This window comes from Conger conger, chromosome 14 (genome assembly GCF_963514075.1).
Source record: "Conger conger chromosome 14, fConCon1.1, whole genome shotgun sequence".
NCBI classification, from domain to species: domain Eukaryota; kingdom Metazoa; phylum Chordata; class Actinopteri; order Anguilliformes; family Congridae; genus Conger; species Conger conger.
In genome coordinates this window covers 33675674-33695357 of record NC_083773.1, presented here as the reverse complement: position 1 = coordinate 33695357, position 19684 = coordinate 33675674, and the positions used below count along the sequence as shown (strand labels likewise).

Below are 19684 nucleotides of genomic sequence, written 5' to 3'. Positions count from 1 at the left end.
TCAAACCTCTAAGTGGATAGGCTACAGCAGCAGCAGACTTGATAAGTCTAAATAATAAATCAAATGAATATCTAATAAAGTGCTCACTGAGTGTATAATTTGTTGCACAGAACATGCTGTACTACTTTAGAATGTGTGCAATTCTGTTGGAATGGATGTGTAATGCCAACTAGCTGCTGAGTTAAACTGTTCTGACGTACTGTAACTGACTTAGCTAAACAGCTTGCAAAATTAGCAAGTTAAAGTTTCTTGGGTAGCCCTGTGCTGTGTTACTTTGGCTGATTTTTTTCGAGTAGCTATTAAGAGTAGCTATTAATGCACAGTTCTGCGTCCTGACATCAGGGGCATAGTCAGTGCTTAGTTCAGAAATTGGGTCTGTGTTCCCCTCATGCCATGTGCTTCACAGCAGACCTTTTCTACCACACAAGGCTTTTCTCTTTATTTGTTATGCGTTAGTGAGTGCGCAGGTATGAAAGGGGTATGCAGGTATGAAAGGAGGCCCAGTGCTAGTTCTCCAGCCCTCAGGCTCAAGGCTCAAAATGGCCTCCCTGCTTGAAGCATCACTTTATAGCAGGGAGACAGCACCTCAGACCTGACTGACGTGTGATCTCAGGAACGGACCCCACATCTTTCTTTATGAAAGAATAGGACTGTATGGCGACCTTTAGTCCTGTCTTACTCCGCTTACCTTACAGTACTAACCATAGCCTATAGTACTATGAGTACTTTGAGTATGGTACTTTGAGCCGGAGAAGGGTGCCACTCATGTGTCCATTCAAATTTCACCAGTATACTTTGTCGTGTCTAGGAAACGACAGAGTCCAAATCTCCAATTTGTCGAAAAACATCTTCACGAGGGAAAAGACACCACGGCAGCAAGCTGTTCAGGATAATCAGACTTTATTTAAGTGCATAAAGCCGGACCAAAAACATGGACCTGGACTGCCATTTTTACACCCATTTTATACACCGTTAAAACATCATTCTGGCCAATCACCCACACTGTTCTTATCTTAACTCGTCCTAAACCATCAGCTGACTTGGCAGCGCTACCTTCTCGGTTCTGAAACCGCCCTATTGATTTCCAAAACAAAACATTTTTGTTACATACATCTTGCTTTGTAGGCTGTATTTTTAACAAATTGGAATCATTAACATAGGAATCATGTAAAACACGGTGTTATTCACTGTATAGTGTTTTCCAGAACTTTCTACGACCTATAGATTGTTTTTGGTACTTTTTGCAGCATAATAATCACTTTTTGGTACTTTCCACTTCATATGAATTATTTTACTCAACTTTAGATTACACATGGGTCACTTATGCACTTCTAACACAAACTTATCAACAGTAAATCATTGAAAATATACAGACATACTAAACATTTGATTAATATTCTCTTCTAATATTCTGTTCTTATATACAGACATACTAAACATTTAATTAATTATAAGTGAGTAAATGTACATTGCATTCTTTGCATTCTTTGCTCTCATTTCAACAGTTTTCACTGTGGTTTCTTGCGTTTTCATAAGCTCAGCTATAATTAATATTCTAGGTTCATTTGATTTGATAACAAGCAGCATACATGAGATATATTGATTATAAGTCATTTTCATATAGATACACTTCTGGCATAAAATATCACTCTTTGCCCACTGTCCTTGACACAGTTTGAGATGCCTCCCCCCCGCCAGCTGGCTGCTTTATTAAACATATGGGTTCACTGTGTAATTCTAGCACAATTTAGCAGTTAATCAGTTTGAAACTATACAGGGTACATATCATACTTTAATATGGATATATTGATACACTTTTAGCATATATCGTCGAGACTTTTGGAGGAACCAGCCTGCTCATCAAGGTGGAGTCTGATTTTGACTTGTGATTGTTTATCATGCTTTTAGGAGGGAGATCTTTTGTTCTGTGAATTTTCCCCTCCAACTTTGCCATAAAAACAAAGGTCAATCGCAATCCTGTGTAGATGTGGCGCTAATCGAGCCAATTCAACCATTGACCTGTAACATGAACATGAGTCTAATAGAGACTGGGGCAACTCTTATTACTGAGTCCTGGGAACGGATTGGAGTGCATGTGTGAAGTCAGAAGTCACATTTCCTGCTTGCTTTCATTTGAGCTCCCCTCACACGGTGTCACAGGAAAAGGGACTGGGTTTTGAGTGTAGGTGTTAATCACACCTGATGTGAAACTAACGTGTTAAATAGAGAAATGCTGTAGGTCAAAACATGATGATAATGATCGTATTTATTCTCCACACACTGCCTCCTCTAGTGTCTCCCTGCTGGAGCTTTTTTCGTGTAAATAAGAGCCTAAACAAACACACTTCCTCAAACAACTGTTAAATGACCACCTCCAAGCCATGAAATACATACGTAAGTCCATTGTGTATTATATATTTTGCAAGATTAATCTGAGTGGGTGTGTTTGTGCTTTCGTGTCTATACCTGTGTGTGCAAAAGTGTTTGTGTGAGTGCACTTCTACATGTCTGTATATGTAGTGGGGCGGCATGGATGGTGCAGTGGGTAGCACTGCCACTTCACAGCAAAGAGGTACTGGGTTCGAATCCCGGTCGGCCGGGGCCTCTCTGTGTGGAGTTTGCATGTTTTCCCTGTGTTTGCTTGGGTTTCCTCCGGGTACTCCGGTTTCCTCCCACAGTCCAAAGACATGCAGGTTAGCTGATTGGAGAGTCTAAATTGCCCATAGGTATGAGTGTGTGAGTGAATGGTGTGTGTGCCCTGCGATGGACTGGTGATGTTGTTGGTTTAATCTCCTATTTTTACTTTTCTCCCAGTTTTTGGGGTGCCTGATCAGATTTGTAGGTCGGTCCTATTGCTGCAGTGTCCCTCAGTATTCTGACAGGGTGTTGGCTTGCCTGCAAGTCTAGTCATGAAATATCTGGTTTCATATTTATAGTGCAGAGTGGCCATTTTGTGTGTAATAGTGTATGTGTGTGTGTGTGTGTGTGTGTGTGTATGCGCGTACATGTGAGGTTTGCACTGCATATATGTGCATGTACACTCAATGCATTGCAGTGTAGGCATTTATTTGCCTTTTTTGTTTTGTTTTCTGCTGCTGTAGTCTACCCACTTAGAGATTTGACGCGTTTTGTGTTCAGAGATGCTCTTCTGTATACCACTGTTGTAGTGTGTGGTTATTTGTGTTACTGTAACCTTCCTGTCAGCCTCAACCAGTCTGGCCCTTCTCCTCTGACCTCTCATTTACAAGGCGTTTCTGCCCACAGAACTGCTGCTCACTGGATGTTTTTTATTTTTTGATGAGCAGTTTCTGAGATACTCAGACCACCCTGTCTGGCACCAACAATCATTCAAAGTCACTTGGATCACATTTCTTCCCCATTCTGACGGTTGATTTGAACGTTCACTGAAGCTCCTGACCCGTATCTGTATGATTTTATGCATTGTACTGCTGCAACACGATTGTTTGATTAGATAATCACATGAATAAGTAGGTGTACAGGTAATAAAATGTCTTCAGTGAGTGTATGTCTTCTAAATGTTTTAAATCATTGGAAACATGTACCAATGCTCTGCCACATACACAGAGGATGTTTGAGTTGTAGCTGCCCCTGATATGCTCGTGAGTAAAAACCATGCAGGGATTTGCCTGCTTACTGTCACAGCTGAAGCCCCTTCCCAGAATGTGTGTGCATGTATGCGCGTGTATCTTTTTGTGCTCAGGTGCAAATCCAATCTTCAAAGGGTTAATAAATTCAGCTGCCCTTTGTTTTTTTGTTGTTTTTGTGAAATCAATCATAAATGGTTACTCCTTGTGACATCAGTGAGAAGCATATTACTTTGTTCTTCAGTTAATTTGGGTAAAACTAAAGCTAATTATTATTATTATTGTAATCAATTTCAATAGCATGTCAAAAAACAAATTTCATTACATGCGTGCTTGCAGTACCTAACCCAGGATAGCTAGCCTCTGCTAGTCAAGTTCATGTGCACACATGATGTCATTATTTACTAGACAGAGAATCTCTGGTATTTGCTAGGTGTGTCATTGTACTTCTGTGCTTTACGTAATGACCATATTGACACATGATCTATATTGTTGTATGATACAGGTTTGATAACACACATTACATGGCCAACTGCACTGAAGGCTCTTTTTGGCGATGCTAATGTAAATATTTAACTCTATAATATATTTGACACTTTATTAATGAACCGTGTATGTAACTACCAGTAAATGTAGTAATATGTGTGTTATGTGTGAAGTGCTTTGAGCTGAACAGGCATGACTGGCATTCCCATGATCCCACCTGTTTGTGCATCGGAGAGATGACGGCCATGTTATTTCTCATTTCAACAGAGCACAAGTCAAAGTCAATGACGAGAATTGAGAACAGGCCATTTAGCACTTCATCCCGATAGTTATTTGTTACATTCTGTTGAGTTCAAATTGAATTGAAATAAACTGCTATGCTTATTTATCGATGCGCAAACTATGTCCCATTTTCTCAGATTAACTCGGACTCACAGAGGACGTCCTGAGCAGTGTGGAAGTCAACCTGCAGAAAGAAAGTGAAGCTCCATCCCACATCTCTGTTCACTCACCTCTCTGTAAAGCAGCATGGAGTTGGAGAAACTAGCCAATGGGAACCACCATGAACGGAGTACAGAGAAGATTATTCTGGAGGATGGGTAAGTTTCCCCCAATTTCACACCACCTCCCCCGGCTGAAATATAATACCAGTCTGGGCTACAAGGGGTGATGTGTAATTGACCATAGCGTTTGTTGAGGAGGGAGGGATTTGAGTTGGTTGTATTTCGGTGCACACCAGCAAGCTTGTTCATCCAGCCCGGTGTATGTGTAGGCTGAACCGGTGCCCTGTGGAGTGGAATAAAGCAGTCGCTTCACAACGCATTTCAGAGTGCAGGCCCCTGTCTGGAGGTGGTTGCAGTGATGAAACCATTTTAGGAATATATTTTGCCATTGAAATAATACCCCAGGTCCAAAATGAAAAAAAAATTGGGTATATATTTCCGGTCCAGATTGCAAGTAACAATTGCAATGGATTGTTCTATGCTGATTATACAGTAAATGTTGTATAATGTGCGAAATGCTTATATGGATATTTTTCTAAAGGTGCATTGCTTGCTTTTTGCTGCTCAAGGTTTGATGGGGTTGAAAATATCGCGGCGGAACGTGATGAGTTCATACCTCACAGTCCTGATGGGAAGAAACAGTCACAATTCACTGACGTGAGTATACACAGGGGACTGAAACTACGCGCTGTCGTTAAAGGGGATCGGTGCGAACGTCACCGTGCTACTAAGGCACTTCTGCAGAGATCCCGGTGTTAGGAAACGACTACAGCAGTGACCAGTGTTATTAAAGATCATTAAACCTGTCGCGGTGATAGCTGTAGGTACGTAGGCTAAATCACCGCGTGTAACACAACAGCCCAAAATGAGCTATGCCAAATATGCAAATATTTCCCATATTTCCTGTTTGTGAAGTAGAAGATTCCCCCATGTTTGTGTCAGTAGCCCATATCCTAAAGACAGTGTTTTAGTGGAATTAATCTTTACACATAGTCCTTTCACCTCTTAATTTTAAGTGTGAGGTTCATTGTCACTTGAATCACTCCTGCTCTTTGCCTGGTCCTAGCAGCCATCAGCTAGGGCTAGTTCTACTCCAATGTATCTTAAGCTTGACTTAACTTGGGAAAACACAGATTTAAATAAAATACCACATTTATGGCTCATCAGTGGGACTAAATGTTGCCCAGTTGTCAACTGCCAACCCAACAAATCCTCACCATGCCCTTTTCCCATAAGTCAATGATGGAATGAGGAATGAGGAAAGACTCCTTCCGGACAGCACTGTGTGCTTATCACATACCGGCATCACAGCACTTTATCATGTTATCATAAGGTCACTGTTAACATGTTCTGGAAAACACATATGAGAGTGAGCAGTGGTTGAAACAGGCATACCAGTGCACCAGAAAGATGCAATCAATGCACTTCAGTCAGATATTCCATTCTCTGTGGGAGATTATGTTCAAAGTCCACTACTTTGATAATTGTTTCCACAAAATGGCCACTCTGCACTATAAATATGAAACCAGATATTTCATGACTAGACTTGCAGGCAAGCCAACACCCTGTCAGAATACTGGGGACACTGCAGCAATAGGACCACCCTACAAATCTGATCAGGCACCCCAAAAACTGGGAGAAAAGTAAAAATAGGAGATTAAACCAACAGATTAAACCAACAAAATAGGAAAATTAACCAACAGATATTCCTGTACATCCCTACACTTCTGGATTAATGCACGAAAAGGGAAGAAGCCCTCTTACTCTTGTATTCTCTCTCTTTCTTTCTCTCTCTGCAGTTTGTGGGAAAGACCTCATTTGGGATGTCTGTCTTCAACCTCAGCAATGCCATCATGGGGAGTGGAATTCTGGGATTGGCATTTGCCATGTCAAACACTGGCATCGTCCTCTTCCTGTAAGCTTCCTGTCTTACCCCCCCCCCCCACGTACACATAAGGACAAATACTATGTGGTAGAGAGTTAGTACTGTCCATGGGCTGCTTACAATAAGGACTTATGCATTCATAGCTAACTTACAGTCAATAATTCACAGTATTCCAGTGATTTGCTTGGTGATTCAACTCTGAACTTTCTCATGAAATATATCCAGGGTTACAACCGTATAATTCTGGCAGCTTGCCTGAACTGGTCAACCAGCTAAATTGTGTGTCGACCTGGGAGCTGGCCTGAACTGGTCAACCAGCTACCAGCTGTTTCAACATCTAGCTTTCAGCAGGGAACTTGATCAACTTGCAGAGAACATGTTGCTACCTGGCTGCTAATGATTTTATATTCTATGGTTTCATTCTGTCCTGTATTTGCCACCATTTGAGGTCTTATTGTAAGGACTATTTAGTGCAAGTTAGCTATATGTGTTGATTTTGTGTGATTTAACTAGTGTTAACTATGTTCCTTCAGCATGAGCTAGCTACAGTACATGCATATACTGTGAGTTAGCTCCTTGCTTATTTAGTGTGTTTGCTATGTGTTTATTTGGTGTGATTAAGCTACGCTTCTTTAGCATGAGTTAACTATGCGTTTCTCTTGTGTGAGTTAACCGCATGCTTATTTGGTGTGAGTTGGCTTTGTGCTTATTTACCGAGTGTTGACAGGATACTTTTCAGTATGTGTATGGCATTTTGGCAGACACTCTTATCCAGAGCGACGTACAGTTGAATAGACTAAGCAGGAGACAATCCTCCCCTGGAGCAATGCTGGGTTAAGAGCCTTGCTCAAGGGCCCAACGGCTGTGCGGCTTTTATTGTGGCTACACTGGGGATCGAACCACCGTCCTTGAAGGTCCAAGTCATGTGCCTCAACTGCTGCGCTATAGGCCGCCCGCTACAGGCCGATGGTACGATGGAAATATGAATACAGCGCAGCCATTCGGACAGAGGAGGGGGGGGGGGGGGGGGGGGGGGGGGGGGGCGCTAATTGAAAAACAAACTAGATTTTTCCTTACGTTCCCAAGCGACCGAAGGTCAGAGACTCACTGGAGGGCAGAAGTTGCGTGCCATGACTACATTCTCTCCAGTGCTGCCTGAGCATCACTGCCCAGCTAACCCAATAAGGACTTTAAATCCTTGTATTATTAGTATTTTTATTTTTAGGCTGTGCAAAGCTCATGCCAGGCCGTTTGCACGATTTCGTTTAGTCGTAGATTAATCTATAAAATGGATTCCTCAAGATTCCTGCAAGAAGAAGTGGTGTGAATGTGATCTGGTGAAATGTACAGTGTAGCTGCACGGTTGTGGTTTAGGGGAGTGGCTGGAAAAAGAAAGGCCCATTGTGAAACATTGCCACAATTCTGCTATTCCCTCCAACAGTAGTGTAAGATTGCAAAAACTAAGAGTGCTCATTTTTTTAAATGAACGTTTGTTCTGCATTTTGGGTGGAATCTCAAAATATGAATATTGCGAAGTGGTGATTCAGTGGCATTTTACTGCTATGAGATCCTTTCTGCTTGCTTTACCATGAAAACAGTGACCTGGCTGTGAAACTGCACTGCATGGTATGCGCTGTGTTACTGGGGTTGACTGAGTGCAGCTGTGTGGGGTGGACTGCTTAATTGCATAATGTTAATATGCAAAATGAGCAGAGAGGTAATTTGGCTCCATTACACTCTCCCCCCACAGGATGCGAGGGAGGAATATATATTTCTGGGAAAATATTGTTGTATAATATAATAGTGTGTGTTATATATATAATCGCAGTGATAGTCATTCCATCAATAATGTAGTAACTTACTCAAGGTCATTTATTCAATTTAATGCATCCCCATGTATGCAGTAAAACTACTACGGAAAAGGTCTAGTTATTCACCAATATCTTAAACATTTCCTGTCCAGTCCAGTCCTGAAAACGGGTACCAATAATTTTGACACCTCTTTTGGAAATAAAAATATTGTTACAAAGCTTTTCTCTGAGCAGTAGTGTTTGTAGAAAATTGGCCAGTTTTTGGAGCAGGCAGGATACCATGTCGCCTGTGCTGAGCAGGTTTTAGAGGCAGTGCTCACATTGGAACATTAGAGACTTATATGATGTGGGGAGGGGGATGTTTTTACAGCGAGTTGCACTTCTTGTGAGGTGCTTGGGCAGCTGGCATATCAGCCACGGTAATTAGCCTGTAATCCTCCGCTGGCCTGCTTTCTCTGACTGGCTGTGACTCAGCACACGGAGAGGAAATGGAGTCTTAGCGTTGCAGACTTGGTGGTGTAACAGAGGCCACCCGTGCACGCAGGAAGGAAGCCACTGACTGGGGCTGTGCTGAGCTCTAGGGTTATCCCTACTGACTGGGGCTCTGCTGAGCTCTAGTGTTATCCCTACTGACTGGGGCTGTGCTGAGCTCTAGGGTTATCCCTACTGACTGGGGCTGTGCTGAGCTCTAGGGTTATCCCTACTGACTGGGGCTGTGCTGAGCTCTAGGGTTACCCCTACTGACTGGGGCTGTGCTGAGCTCTAGTGTTATCCCTACTGACTGGGGCTGTGCTGAGCTCTAGGGTTATCCCTACTGACTGGGGCTGTGCTGAGCTCTAGGGTTATCCCTACTGACTGGGGCTATGCTGAGCTCTAGGGTTACCCCTACTGACTGGGGCTGTGCTGAGCTCTAGTGTTATCCCTACTGACTGGGGCTGTGCTGAGCTCTAGGGTTATCCCTACTGACTGGGGCTGTGCTGAGCTCTAGGGTTACCCCTACTGACTGGGGCTGTGCTGAGCTCTAGGGTTACCATTTCTTGGTGGCAGTGCCACATATACTACACTGTGGCTATTGTTTTTGCCTTTAAAAGAAAATACATAAGTAGGTGAAAGCTGTGGAATCGATAAAAGTAACTTTTTAAAATTCATATCCACACAAGGCTACATAATGCCCATTAAAGAAAGGAGGAGCTGGTCTCAACTTATTGCAGACCCCTTATTGCAAACAGGTACAAATACTATTGATATTTGACAATAATATCATGATCTTGGCGAGAACGTCAATCAGGTTGAGTGGCGTTTCTGATGGGTGCTCTACTTTGGGATCTCATTGTGATGTATGTAATTGCATGCTGATTTTGTGATGAGGGGTGTACTTGTTGGTGTTGGGATGAGAGGTCTACTTGCTGATCTTGTTATGAGGCGTGTACTTGTAGATCGTGTTATGAGGCGTGTACTTGCTGATCTTGTTATGAGGGGTGTACTAGCTGGTGTTGTGATAAGGAGTGTACTTGTTAGGGTTGTGATGAGGGTTAGGCTATACTTGTTGGCGTTGTAGCAGTGTCTCTTTCAGATGTGATATTGTGGCTGTGGTTTGTTTTCTATTAGCAATGCCCAGTGCTTGCCACCTTGATTCAGGGCACCTGAGACTGCAGTTTTGGTTGAAATTGTTTTACATTAGCTTTATTTACAGGCTGTAACAGTTGTGATGCAAACCATTGTACAGGTTTTATGTGTCCTTGAATCGTGGGGGAGTGGGATGTCATATGTAACTGTGGGAACCCTGTATTCTCCCCTCCTCCTGTAAACCAGCCTGTGTGCTGAGATCTGCTACAGTGTTGTGTTTATTATCTTTTTACAATATACATGTCCTGTGCTCTCCTAAGTAGGCATCACACATCCCAAACAGGCCTCGTAGCCACACCCCCCAGCAACCCGGGGGCCAGTTAGAAAGCTCCATCACTCCAGATTCTATTTATTCCCAATATGGTTAAAAAATGAGTTTGTGTTTGTTTTGAATTGGATGTATTTATAGCAGCCGCGAGAGGAATGTCGAGACATGCATCAGCATGTCAAACATTAGCCTGTACTGTACTGGACCAGTCCCTCACCCACTTTCACCCATTGCAATCGCAGATGGGGAGGGCTATGCAGTTCTGCTACCCACAGTGCACTCTGCCTCCCTTCTACGCACACTGACTGTGGAACACAAGGGGAAAAATCGAGACTAAACTTGACAGATTTTTGTTTTAGCCCAGCACTTTGAGACTTGATTGAATTAATGAACTAATTGCAGTCAGCTTAATTTGAAATCTGATAAGTAGAATCAGGCGTTTCGTTGCTTGGCTAGAACAAAAACCTGCAATCACACTGGCCAATTTTGGATAAGACTGGACAACCCTAGTATGCATAATACAAAGTATATATCAGACTGGTTTCTGAAAGACTCTTAAAGGGGGGAAGAGAGCTTGACTCTGTGAAGATTAACTGTGAGAACAAAGTTGTGTGTGTGTGTTTGTGTAAATGATGTATTTGTGTGTAGGTGTGTGTTTTTGTAAGTTTGTTTATGTGTGCATGCACAAGTACTTGTTGAATGCTCCCATCCAATAATTGTGCTGTAGAAACTGCCCTGTCAGCCTACCACCGAATAATCATGTCCCAATTTAACTGGCCTCTTCGCCTCAGCTGATGCCTCTGGCACAAAATGGCAGCCGTGTATCATGTAGGTGGGTGCTCCACATTGGTGGATGAAGGGACCCCTCCCCCTCCCTCACTGAGAGGAAAAGTACAGTATAACTGCTGTCGAATATTATTTTATTTCATAGTAAATGCTGGTATTTTAACAGGATGGTGTTCCCCTAACACCTCTGACTACGGGTGGCACAGTGACCAGAAGGCCCTGGGATCGAGCCCCGCTCCGGTTTCCTCCCACATTCCAAAGACATGCAGGTTAGGGTAATTGGAGAGTCTAAACTGCCCCTCAGTGTTCCCCTGCCATTGCCCTTGGCCAGGGCACTCGCCTCAGTGCTAAACTTGGTCCCACTGCTGCCCACTGCTGTAATTAGGAAAAATGCTCAGGATGCATTTCTTTGCCTCTGCAGGCAATGATAATATAAATATAAATAAACATGGATGCTTATTTACAACAGGGGAGTTACCTTAGGACAAGGCGCCTCTGAGCTGGATGTGTGTGGAGGGGCGGAGAGATTGGAAAGGCAGAGTGTGTCCAAATGAGATTTGAGGTGGTAAAAATAGCTTGGAGCTGGCAAAACAAAAACGCAGGCGCGGTAACAGGCCCTGCCCCCCTCCTTCTGCCAACCTGTACATAAGGGGATTATGGGATTGGGTTGTGTTTCAGCTACGGGGGCGGGGGCATGGCGATTACCCTGCAGTGTGTGTGTGCCAGACCCTCCTCCTGAATACTGTAACTGTACTCACATGCTTGGGACACACACACTCGCCCTTAATGGGCGTGAGCTTCTTCACCAAACAAACACGTCAGGCTCAGAATGTCCTATGAGAGGGAGAGTAGATCTGTACTTTTGAGCTTTGGGATAACTGTAGGATAACGGTAGCAGCTTGCGGTAGTCGTCAGAACCGTTTCTTACTGTTAGCATCCGGTGTAAAATGCTCACACATACTGGGCTGGCTTCTGTACTGATTTGGCCTCCTTTGACATTCAGGACAACTCGATTGTCTTTGGCTCAGGTGGTAAGAGCAGACGTCTGGCAGTTGGAGGGTTGTCGGTTCGATTCCCCCCTGGGTGTGTCGAAGTGTCCCTGAGCAAGTCGCCTAAAAACTCCTGACAAGCTGGTTGGTGCCTGGCAGCCAATCGCTGTTGGTGTGTGAGTGTGTGTATGGTGAATTAGAAGCATCAATTGTAGGGTGTCCCGATGGTGCAGCCTGTAGAGCACTGACCGCATGCTCATCCGACCGTCTGACATTTGTCGCATGTCTTTCCCTCTCTCGCTCCCATTCTTCCTGTCTCTCTGTGCTCTGCTGTCCAATAAAGCTGAAAAAGGCAGAAACAAAAAAATCTTTAGAAGCATCAATTGTACAGCGCTTTGGATAAAGGTGCTATATAAATGCCAACCATTTACCATCATCTACAGTGCCAGCCTGTGGAATCAAAGTGGGGAGGGAATGCAAAGGATTGCATAGCCAATCAGATGTGTATGATTAAACCAGTTTCTGCGGGGAGTTATTCCCAGGACCCCGGAGTTCAAGCCACTATTCAAGAAGTCCCATGGGATCCTTAATAAACACATAAAAAAAACAGATTTAGGACAAAGTTCTACATAGGTCTGCCAGGAGGTCTCCCATCCCAGGACTACGGTTTTACACAAGAAGGGTGCAAAGTAGTATGGCTCCCAAACTTATCAGTCTGTAGAATGGTGCCAACTGTGGTATGCTAGTTGATGTATTCTTAAAGTTAATTGATGTATTCTTCAAGGGTTCAATTTGTATCTATACGGTCACGCTAGGACTCGGAACCGTACTTTCCTGTAGGGTCCTCATCGCACTTGCCCCTGTGTTTGATTTGCACTTTATTGTACGTCACTCTGGATAAGAGCGTCTGCTAAATGCCTGTAATGTAATGTAATGTAATGTAAGGGCATCAGGTCTTCTCAGCTCCAGTCGTGTGAATGCGCTGTATGTGATAATGCGTGTAGCATGTGTGCTAATGGCTGCTCTTGTGTCCCTGCAGATTCCTCTTGACGTTCATCGCCATTCTGTCGGCGTACTCCATCCACCTCCTGCTGACGAGTGCGGGTGTTGTGGGTGAGCAGCGTTTCACCGCTAGCCAAAAACATTTTTAAACACGTCAAAATCGAAAAGGCTTGTCCTCTAACTCGGAAAAGAGCTGTCCGTCATATCGCTCAGACTCGCCAAGTTATGATATTTGTATGCTAACGTTACCGTATCATGTGATCGCCTCGATGGGTGGCCATCCATAAACCAATCTCTGTGTTCAAGGGTGGAGTTTGAGCGCCCATTACCTTCTGGCAAACAAAAGTGAAAAAAGCGTGACAGTGCTCCTTTAAGCACTGGAAAAGTCTGGAGTTCAAATTTTGTTCTAAATATGTGTAAATAAGTTGGATACAGTTTATATCCAAGTGTATTAAAATGTATATCTTTGTTTCTGAAGGAAACCGTGCATATGAGCAGCTGGGGAACCGGGCTTTTGGCCAACCAGGCAAAGTGCTGGCAGGGGTAGTAATCACCATACACAATATTGGTGGTGAGTGGCGGTGCACCAGGTTAACTGAGTAACAAGATTGGCAGGGTGTGTTAGAAACAGAAGCCCAGGGGTAACCAGGCATGTCTACTACTGGGATTTCACACAATCTTTTTCATATAACTTTTTCTCAGAATCTGAATTCTGAAACACACTACTTATTCCTGTAGCATTCACAGCAGAAACTACTCTAAACATTCTAAGAATTTCTAAAATGAGATTTAAATAAGGAAGAATGTAATTTTCAGTTCCAGTAAAGACCTCATCTTTTCCCATCCCCAGCGATGTCCAGCTATCTCTTCATTGTGAAATATGAGCTGCCCCTGGTCATCCAGGCCTTCCTCGGGAAGGACACCAGCCCTGGGTGAGTCAGCAGTGGCAAAATAACTCATATTTATAAAACATAAAAATGTCATTCTCAGAAGCGACAAGAGTTATTTTAGTTTACAATTACCGGCACAGCATTATGCGTTAGTCACATGGGGGCTTGAACCACATTTAATGGTTGCTGAGTTAATATTGACTGTACACAAAGCTGCTTTTGAATGTGGGTTAATAACTCAATCTTTCCATGGATGTGTAAACCAAACAAAACGGATGTACAAGGAGTTCTCATTTTTACTCTCAGTATATATTAAATACATCCCAGAGGAGAAATGGTTCCATGGGCACTACGATACAACTGGAGTCTACAGTATGAGAATTGTTCAATCACGTGTGTTTATATACATGTGGGACATGCAGGGTGTGTTGACTGTAGCAGCTCCAGAATCACATCGACCTAAAATAGTGAATCTACTCTCAGTATCAGTATCAGTCTTTTTATCAATGTCTCATGATTGGTATTTGTCCCATTATCACTTTGTCCCATTAGTACTATTTGTCTCCTTAGCATTATCAGTCTCAAAAAGCAAATTACAATTCATATGTAATTTCAGTTTTTGGCCTTTGTAGTTTAATTCAGATTCAGATTTGGAGTTATTTGAAGAATGCTTCAGCTGACATTGTGCTAAGTGCTGAATGGCTGAACTTCAGTCAGTCACACTTGACAATAAGGACACACAAATTGGCCTTCATTAATGTAGTTAACATTAATTAATTGATGTATGAATACATTGATTAAGTATTAAATTACCTTTTCATTCATTCATGTATTTGTTAACCACTAACTGATATATTTGTTCCATTAATATTTGTTCATTAGCAAACCATGGGATAAACTTATAATTAGTTAATCATGAACTTTTTTTCATTCCAATATGAACTAATGTAGTTGGTAACATTAATTAATGATTGTTTTTGGCAATCTGCGGTGTGCTGTCTGTCTGTCCTCCTGTCTGTCGGTCTGATTGACTTCCCCTGTTCCTAGAGTGTGGTACTTGGAGGGGAATTACCTGATCATCATTGTCAGCCTCTGTGTCATCCTCCCCCTGGCACTAATGCGACAGCTTGGTATGTTAGCAACAACCCCCCATGCATTGCATCTTATTCATTCACAGTGAGAAAACTAAAAGTCCCCTTTAATCTCACATCTTCTCCTGTTTCCCCTGTTACTAAGTACACATGCTTTTCCTCTTCCTGACTGAGAATACAGTAGTGTATTGCACAGCAAGAATGTTACTGCAGAAGTAATCTGTATTTGCATTTGAATTATTCACAGGCCTTTAACAGCTGCTTTAGGCTTTCACATCTAAATTTTTACATTCAATCCACTGACCCAGCTGGTTATCTGCCAAAGCATTTCAGGTTACTTACCGGCTTAAATGTGAAAAGGTTGTGCCACACCTACTCTAATAATGAAACCTGTGACTGTTCCATTACAATTGCAGCTGCCAAAGCAGTTAAGCCCTGTGCTTACGTATCTATATGTTTTAATGGGCTAGTTTCACCCACACACACACACACACACGCACATTCATCTTGGTGAATTAGTGTGAAACCAGCCCTTTGTCAAGTGTAAAGTTGCTCACACAGAGACATTGGCACACCACACATGTAAAATGGCAGATTTGGTGGTGTGATATCTTTGCTTTGTTCTTTGCAGGTTACCTGGGGTACACCAGTGGCTTTTCTCTCACCTGCATGGTGTTCTTCCTCATCTCGGTGAGTGACTTGCTTCAGGCACAATTTAGCCACGTTAGCTTTAAAATACAGATTTGTCAACCCTGCACTGCACTTATAAGACCTTCCAACTCATGTAGGGCGGCCTGTAGTGTAGTGGTTAAGGTACATGACTGGGAAGGTTGGTGGTTCAATCTCCAGTCTAGCCACAATAAGATCCACACAGCCGTTGGGCCCTTGAGCAAGGCCCTTAACCCTGCATTGCTCCAGGAGGATTGTCTCCTAAATGGTAAATGGTAAATGGTTGGCATTTATATAGCGCCTTTATCCAAAGCTCTGTACAATTGATGCTTCAAATTCACCCATTCATACACACACTCACACACCGACGGTGATTGGCTGCCATGCAAGGCGCCGACCAGCTCGTCAGGAGCATTTGGGGGTTAGGTGTCTTGCTCAGAGACACTTCGACACAGCCCGGGCGGGGGATCGAACCGGCAACCTTCCAACTGCCAGACGACTGCTCTTACTGCCTGAGCCATGTCTCCTGCTTAGTCAAATCAACATTACGTCTCTCTGGATAAGAGCGTCTGCCAAATGCCATTAATGTAATGTAATGTACCGATTCTCTCCCTTCCCTCCCCCCTTTCTCCATCCCCTAGGTGATCTACAAGAAGTACAACATTCCATGTCCGTTAGAGACAAGTGCCCCAGATTACCACAACTTCACGACACCACCATCCACAGAGGAAGAAGCCTGTGAGGCTAAACTTTTCACCATTAACCAGCAGGTCAGGGACTTCCTGTTCCTCTGCATTACTGACATTTACATTTACATTTACATTTACATTTTTGTCATTTGACAGACACTTTTAATCCAAAGCGATTTACAAGTGCATAGGTTCTACCATAAGTCAAAGCATCACATCCAGAACTAGCAAAATACACATGAAATGCTGTTCTAAACATAGTCATCATCATAAGTGCAATTATTATTATTATTATTTATAATAATGCAAGACAAGGATAGGGATATCAGAAAGGAGGGGCAGGGGAAATCAGGAGGGAGGACTAAGGTAGAGTTTGAAAAGGTGGGTTTTGAGTCTGCATCTGCTGTTCTGTTCTGAGCCAATCACAGAACGTCAGACACTGCTCCTCCCTCGGCATTTATGAGCCAATCACCAAACGTCAGGCACTGCCCCTACCAATGACAACACTGGTGGCACCCATGTTTTAGCTAAATGTCTGACTTAACCACCAGTGACACTACATTGCTGTCTTTCAGCCGTACAGGCATTAAAATAATTATAGTTTTACACGACACCTGTTATTTTAGTCACTATGTCATGGCCCATAATCTTGGAAAGCGGGATAACCTTGCATGCGCTACAAGCCAGTCATGGCAATTACATACACTATGACTGTAGGAGGAGAGATCGGATATCAATGGGCAGGGTTAGACATCCAGTGCACCAATCGACGTGTGCAATTGTTAAAAAAACAGTGCTCTGATTTCGAGACACCACTTGGCCATGATGCATGATACATACATCTGACTGCAGGCTGCGGGTAGGCGGGGCTGGATTTTAAACCCCACCCATGGACATCTAACCCTCCCCTCTACATCCTGCAGTCAGATGTATGTATGGGGGAAATTAGTGTTTACATTTTTAGACTTTTGACAGAGCAACTATTTTGGTTCTGAAATTCTGTTTGAGTAAGCAGTTCTGTTTAAGTTCCTGTATTGCCCTTTCCATTAAACTGAATGCCAATCAGATTCAGACATTTTTTATGTCCCCTTGTCTGAGCAAGAATTGGTCTAAAATGACAGCCATATGAAGGGAGGGATAGCAATCCTGTTGTTGCTTGAATACGTGTTGACATTGCCCCATTTGGTTGACTGTATGCTGTAGTAGTAGTCCCATTTGGTTGACTGTATGTTGTAATAGTCCCATTTGGTTGATTGCATGTGGTAGTAATCCCTTTTGATTGACTGTATATTGTAGATTCAGCATGTTTGACTCAGTGCATGTTGTAATAATCCTGTGTTTCTGTGTATTCTGATTCTCAGACTGCATACACTATCCCCATCCTGGCCTTTGCATTTGTTTGCCACCCAGAGGTCCTGCCCATCTATACTGAGCTACGCAAGTGAGTGTGCCATGCCCTGGAGTGTCAATAAACCAGTGTCACCATAGCAACACCACACCCAGAGAATCTGGCAACCATCCCTACAGTTCAACGGTGCACTTTTAGCCTGGTTGCACTGTGCGCCAATTACACTTTTAGCCTGGTTATACGGCGCTTCATTTCAACTTTTAGCATGATTGTACTGTCCATCATTTACACTTGTAGCCTGGGTGTAATGTCCATCATTTACACTTTTAGCCTGGTTGCTCTGCGCATCATTTACACTTTTAGCCTGGTTGCTCTGTGGTTTGGGAAACTGATCGGAATATGATCATGTTCGTTATTACATGCAAGTGTTTGTTTTTTTACTTCACAAAGTCTTCTACCATGTTTGTATTAAAAAACAAAGCCTGAATCCAGAGATAGAGTAAGAGTCTAAATGTGATACATTTTATCCTTCTATTTGGGTCACAAAATGTCTCTTGGAACAGCTTGGAGAGAGTTTCAGCCCCCAACCAGTGCACTCAAAATATCTGTCCCACTCAGCCATTGTAGTGGTGAGAAATGGCGGTCAGGAATAACAATGCTGGGCATTGAGTTTAGGAAGACCAGCAAGTTTGGCGTCGCCATGTATCAGTCACCCACACTCCATTCATCCATATTCATTTCCCTGTGTGAATCATCAATCCCGCCTGTCTGTCTGTCTGTCTGTCTGTCACTCCCTCCCCACCCTTCAGCCCCACCAAGAAACGCATGCAGAACGTGGCCAACATCTCCATACTCGCCATGTTTGTCATGTACCTGCTCACCGCTGTCTTTGGCTACCTCACCTTCTATGGTAAGACCCTATAAGGAAGGGTGGGGATGATGATGGGGAAGGGAATACAATGTAATGTAAATAAAGATAAAGGGAAATAAAGATGAAGGGACAGGGAATTAAAATGTAAATGACCGATTGAAAGGTAGTGGGGGTTTATTCATGTTAACAGTTGATTGTGTGTTGTCGCCATCTGATGGCTGTTAACATATGTGAGCTTCTGTCTCACCTTTGTCTGTGCATTAAACCTTGTAATGTGAACTTAGCCTTAGAATCAGAGCTGGGTCAAATACATCCTCAAAATATGTTCACTCTTCAGGGGCTGTTTAAAGTTGAAATCACTCCTGAAGCTCCCCAACATCCCCAAGTACAAGATCCTTGATCTTATTAGCCAAAACATACAGTATAATCATATGAAAAAATAGATTTTTGACCATTCCACGAATAAAGTCACTGGGATCAAATTTTTTCCCCATTCTGATAGTTGACCACTACGCTACAGGCCTCAGGGGTACACGACTGTCTAATCAACTGTACGTCGCTCTGGATAAGAGCGTCTGCCAAATGCCATTAATGTAATGTAATGTAATGATGTGAACATTAACTGAACATTAGCCCATATCATGATTTTATGCATTGCACTGTTGCCACACGATTGGCTGATTAGATAATAGATGATAAGACTTTTTGGAGGTGTTCCAAGTAATATCTTGGCTGAGTGAATATTTCTGAGGAAGACAGTAAAAAAAAACAGTTGACAATAGAGGGCATTTTCAGTGACGTGACCCCATTTTATATTGGTGAATGATTCTAAATACTTTCTCAAAATATGTTATTATTATTCAGTATGGTTATAAATAAGGAGCCAGCTTGCTTTTGAATAATAAATTGCACGTGAAATTATGGAATGTGTTTGACTTGTTGATCTGGGTTGGGTATTTGACAAATACTTCAATAAATTATTGAATTAATATATTATTATACAAGATGGTATTATTGTGATTGTTGTACTTATTTTTATGATCTTCTCAACCTGTTGCTGTCTGAGGATAGCTGCAAAGAGAGGGAGTTTGGGACAGAGGATAAAAAGTGTTGGTAATAATTTAGTTAGCAAAATGCAGCATTATGCACCTTATAAGACCCATAA

General features: G+C 42.8%; 1 protein-coding gene across 3 annotated transcripts in view; it reads left to right on the top strand.

Moving 5' to 3' along the window:
- LOC133109600 (sodium-coupled neutral amino acid transporter 3-like) overlaps positions 1-19684 on the top strand; it is a 31830-nt gene that overhangs the window by 7972 nt on the left and 4174 nt on the right. For all 3 annotated transcript variants that reach the window (XM_061218993.1, XM_061218995.1, XM_061218994.1), the window contains 11 exons: positions 4511-4690; positions 5164-5251; positions 6394-6509; positions 12999-13072; positions 13440-13532; positions 13812-13893; positions 14899-14981; positions 15574-15632; positions 16253-16381; positions 17662-17741; positions 18458-18558. In XM_061218993.1, coding sequence (XP_061074977.1) covers positions 4620-4690; positions 5164-5251; positions 6394-6509; positions 12999-13072; positions 13440-13532; positions 13812-13893; positions 14899-14981; positions 15574-15632; positions 16253-16381; positions 17662-17741; positions 18458-18558 — 976 coding nt within the window. In that variant the 5' untranslated portion in view covers positions 4511-4619. The remainder of the gene's footprint in view (positions 1-4510; positions 4691-5163; positions 5252-6393; positions 6510-12998; positions 13073-13439; positions 13533-13811; positions 13894-14898; positions 14982-15573; positions 15633-16252; positions 16382-17661; positions 17742-18457; positions 18559-19684) is intronic.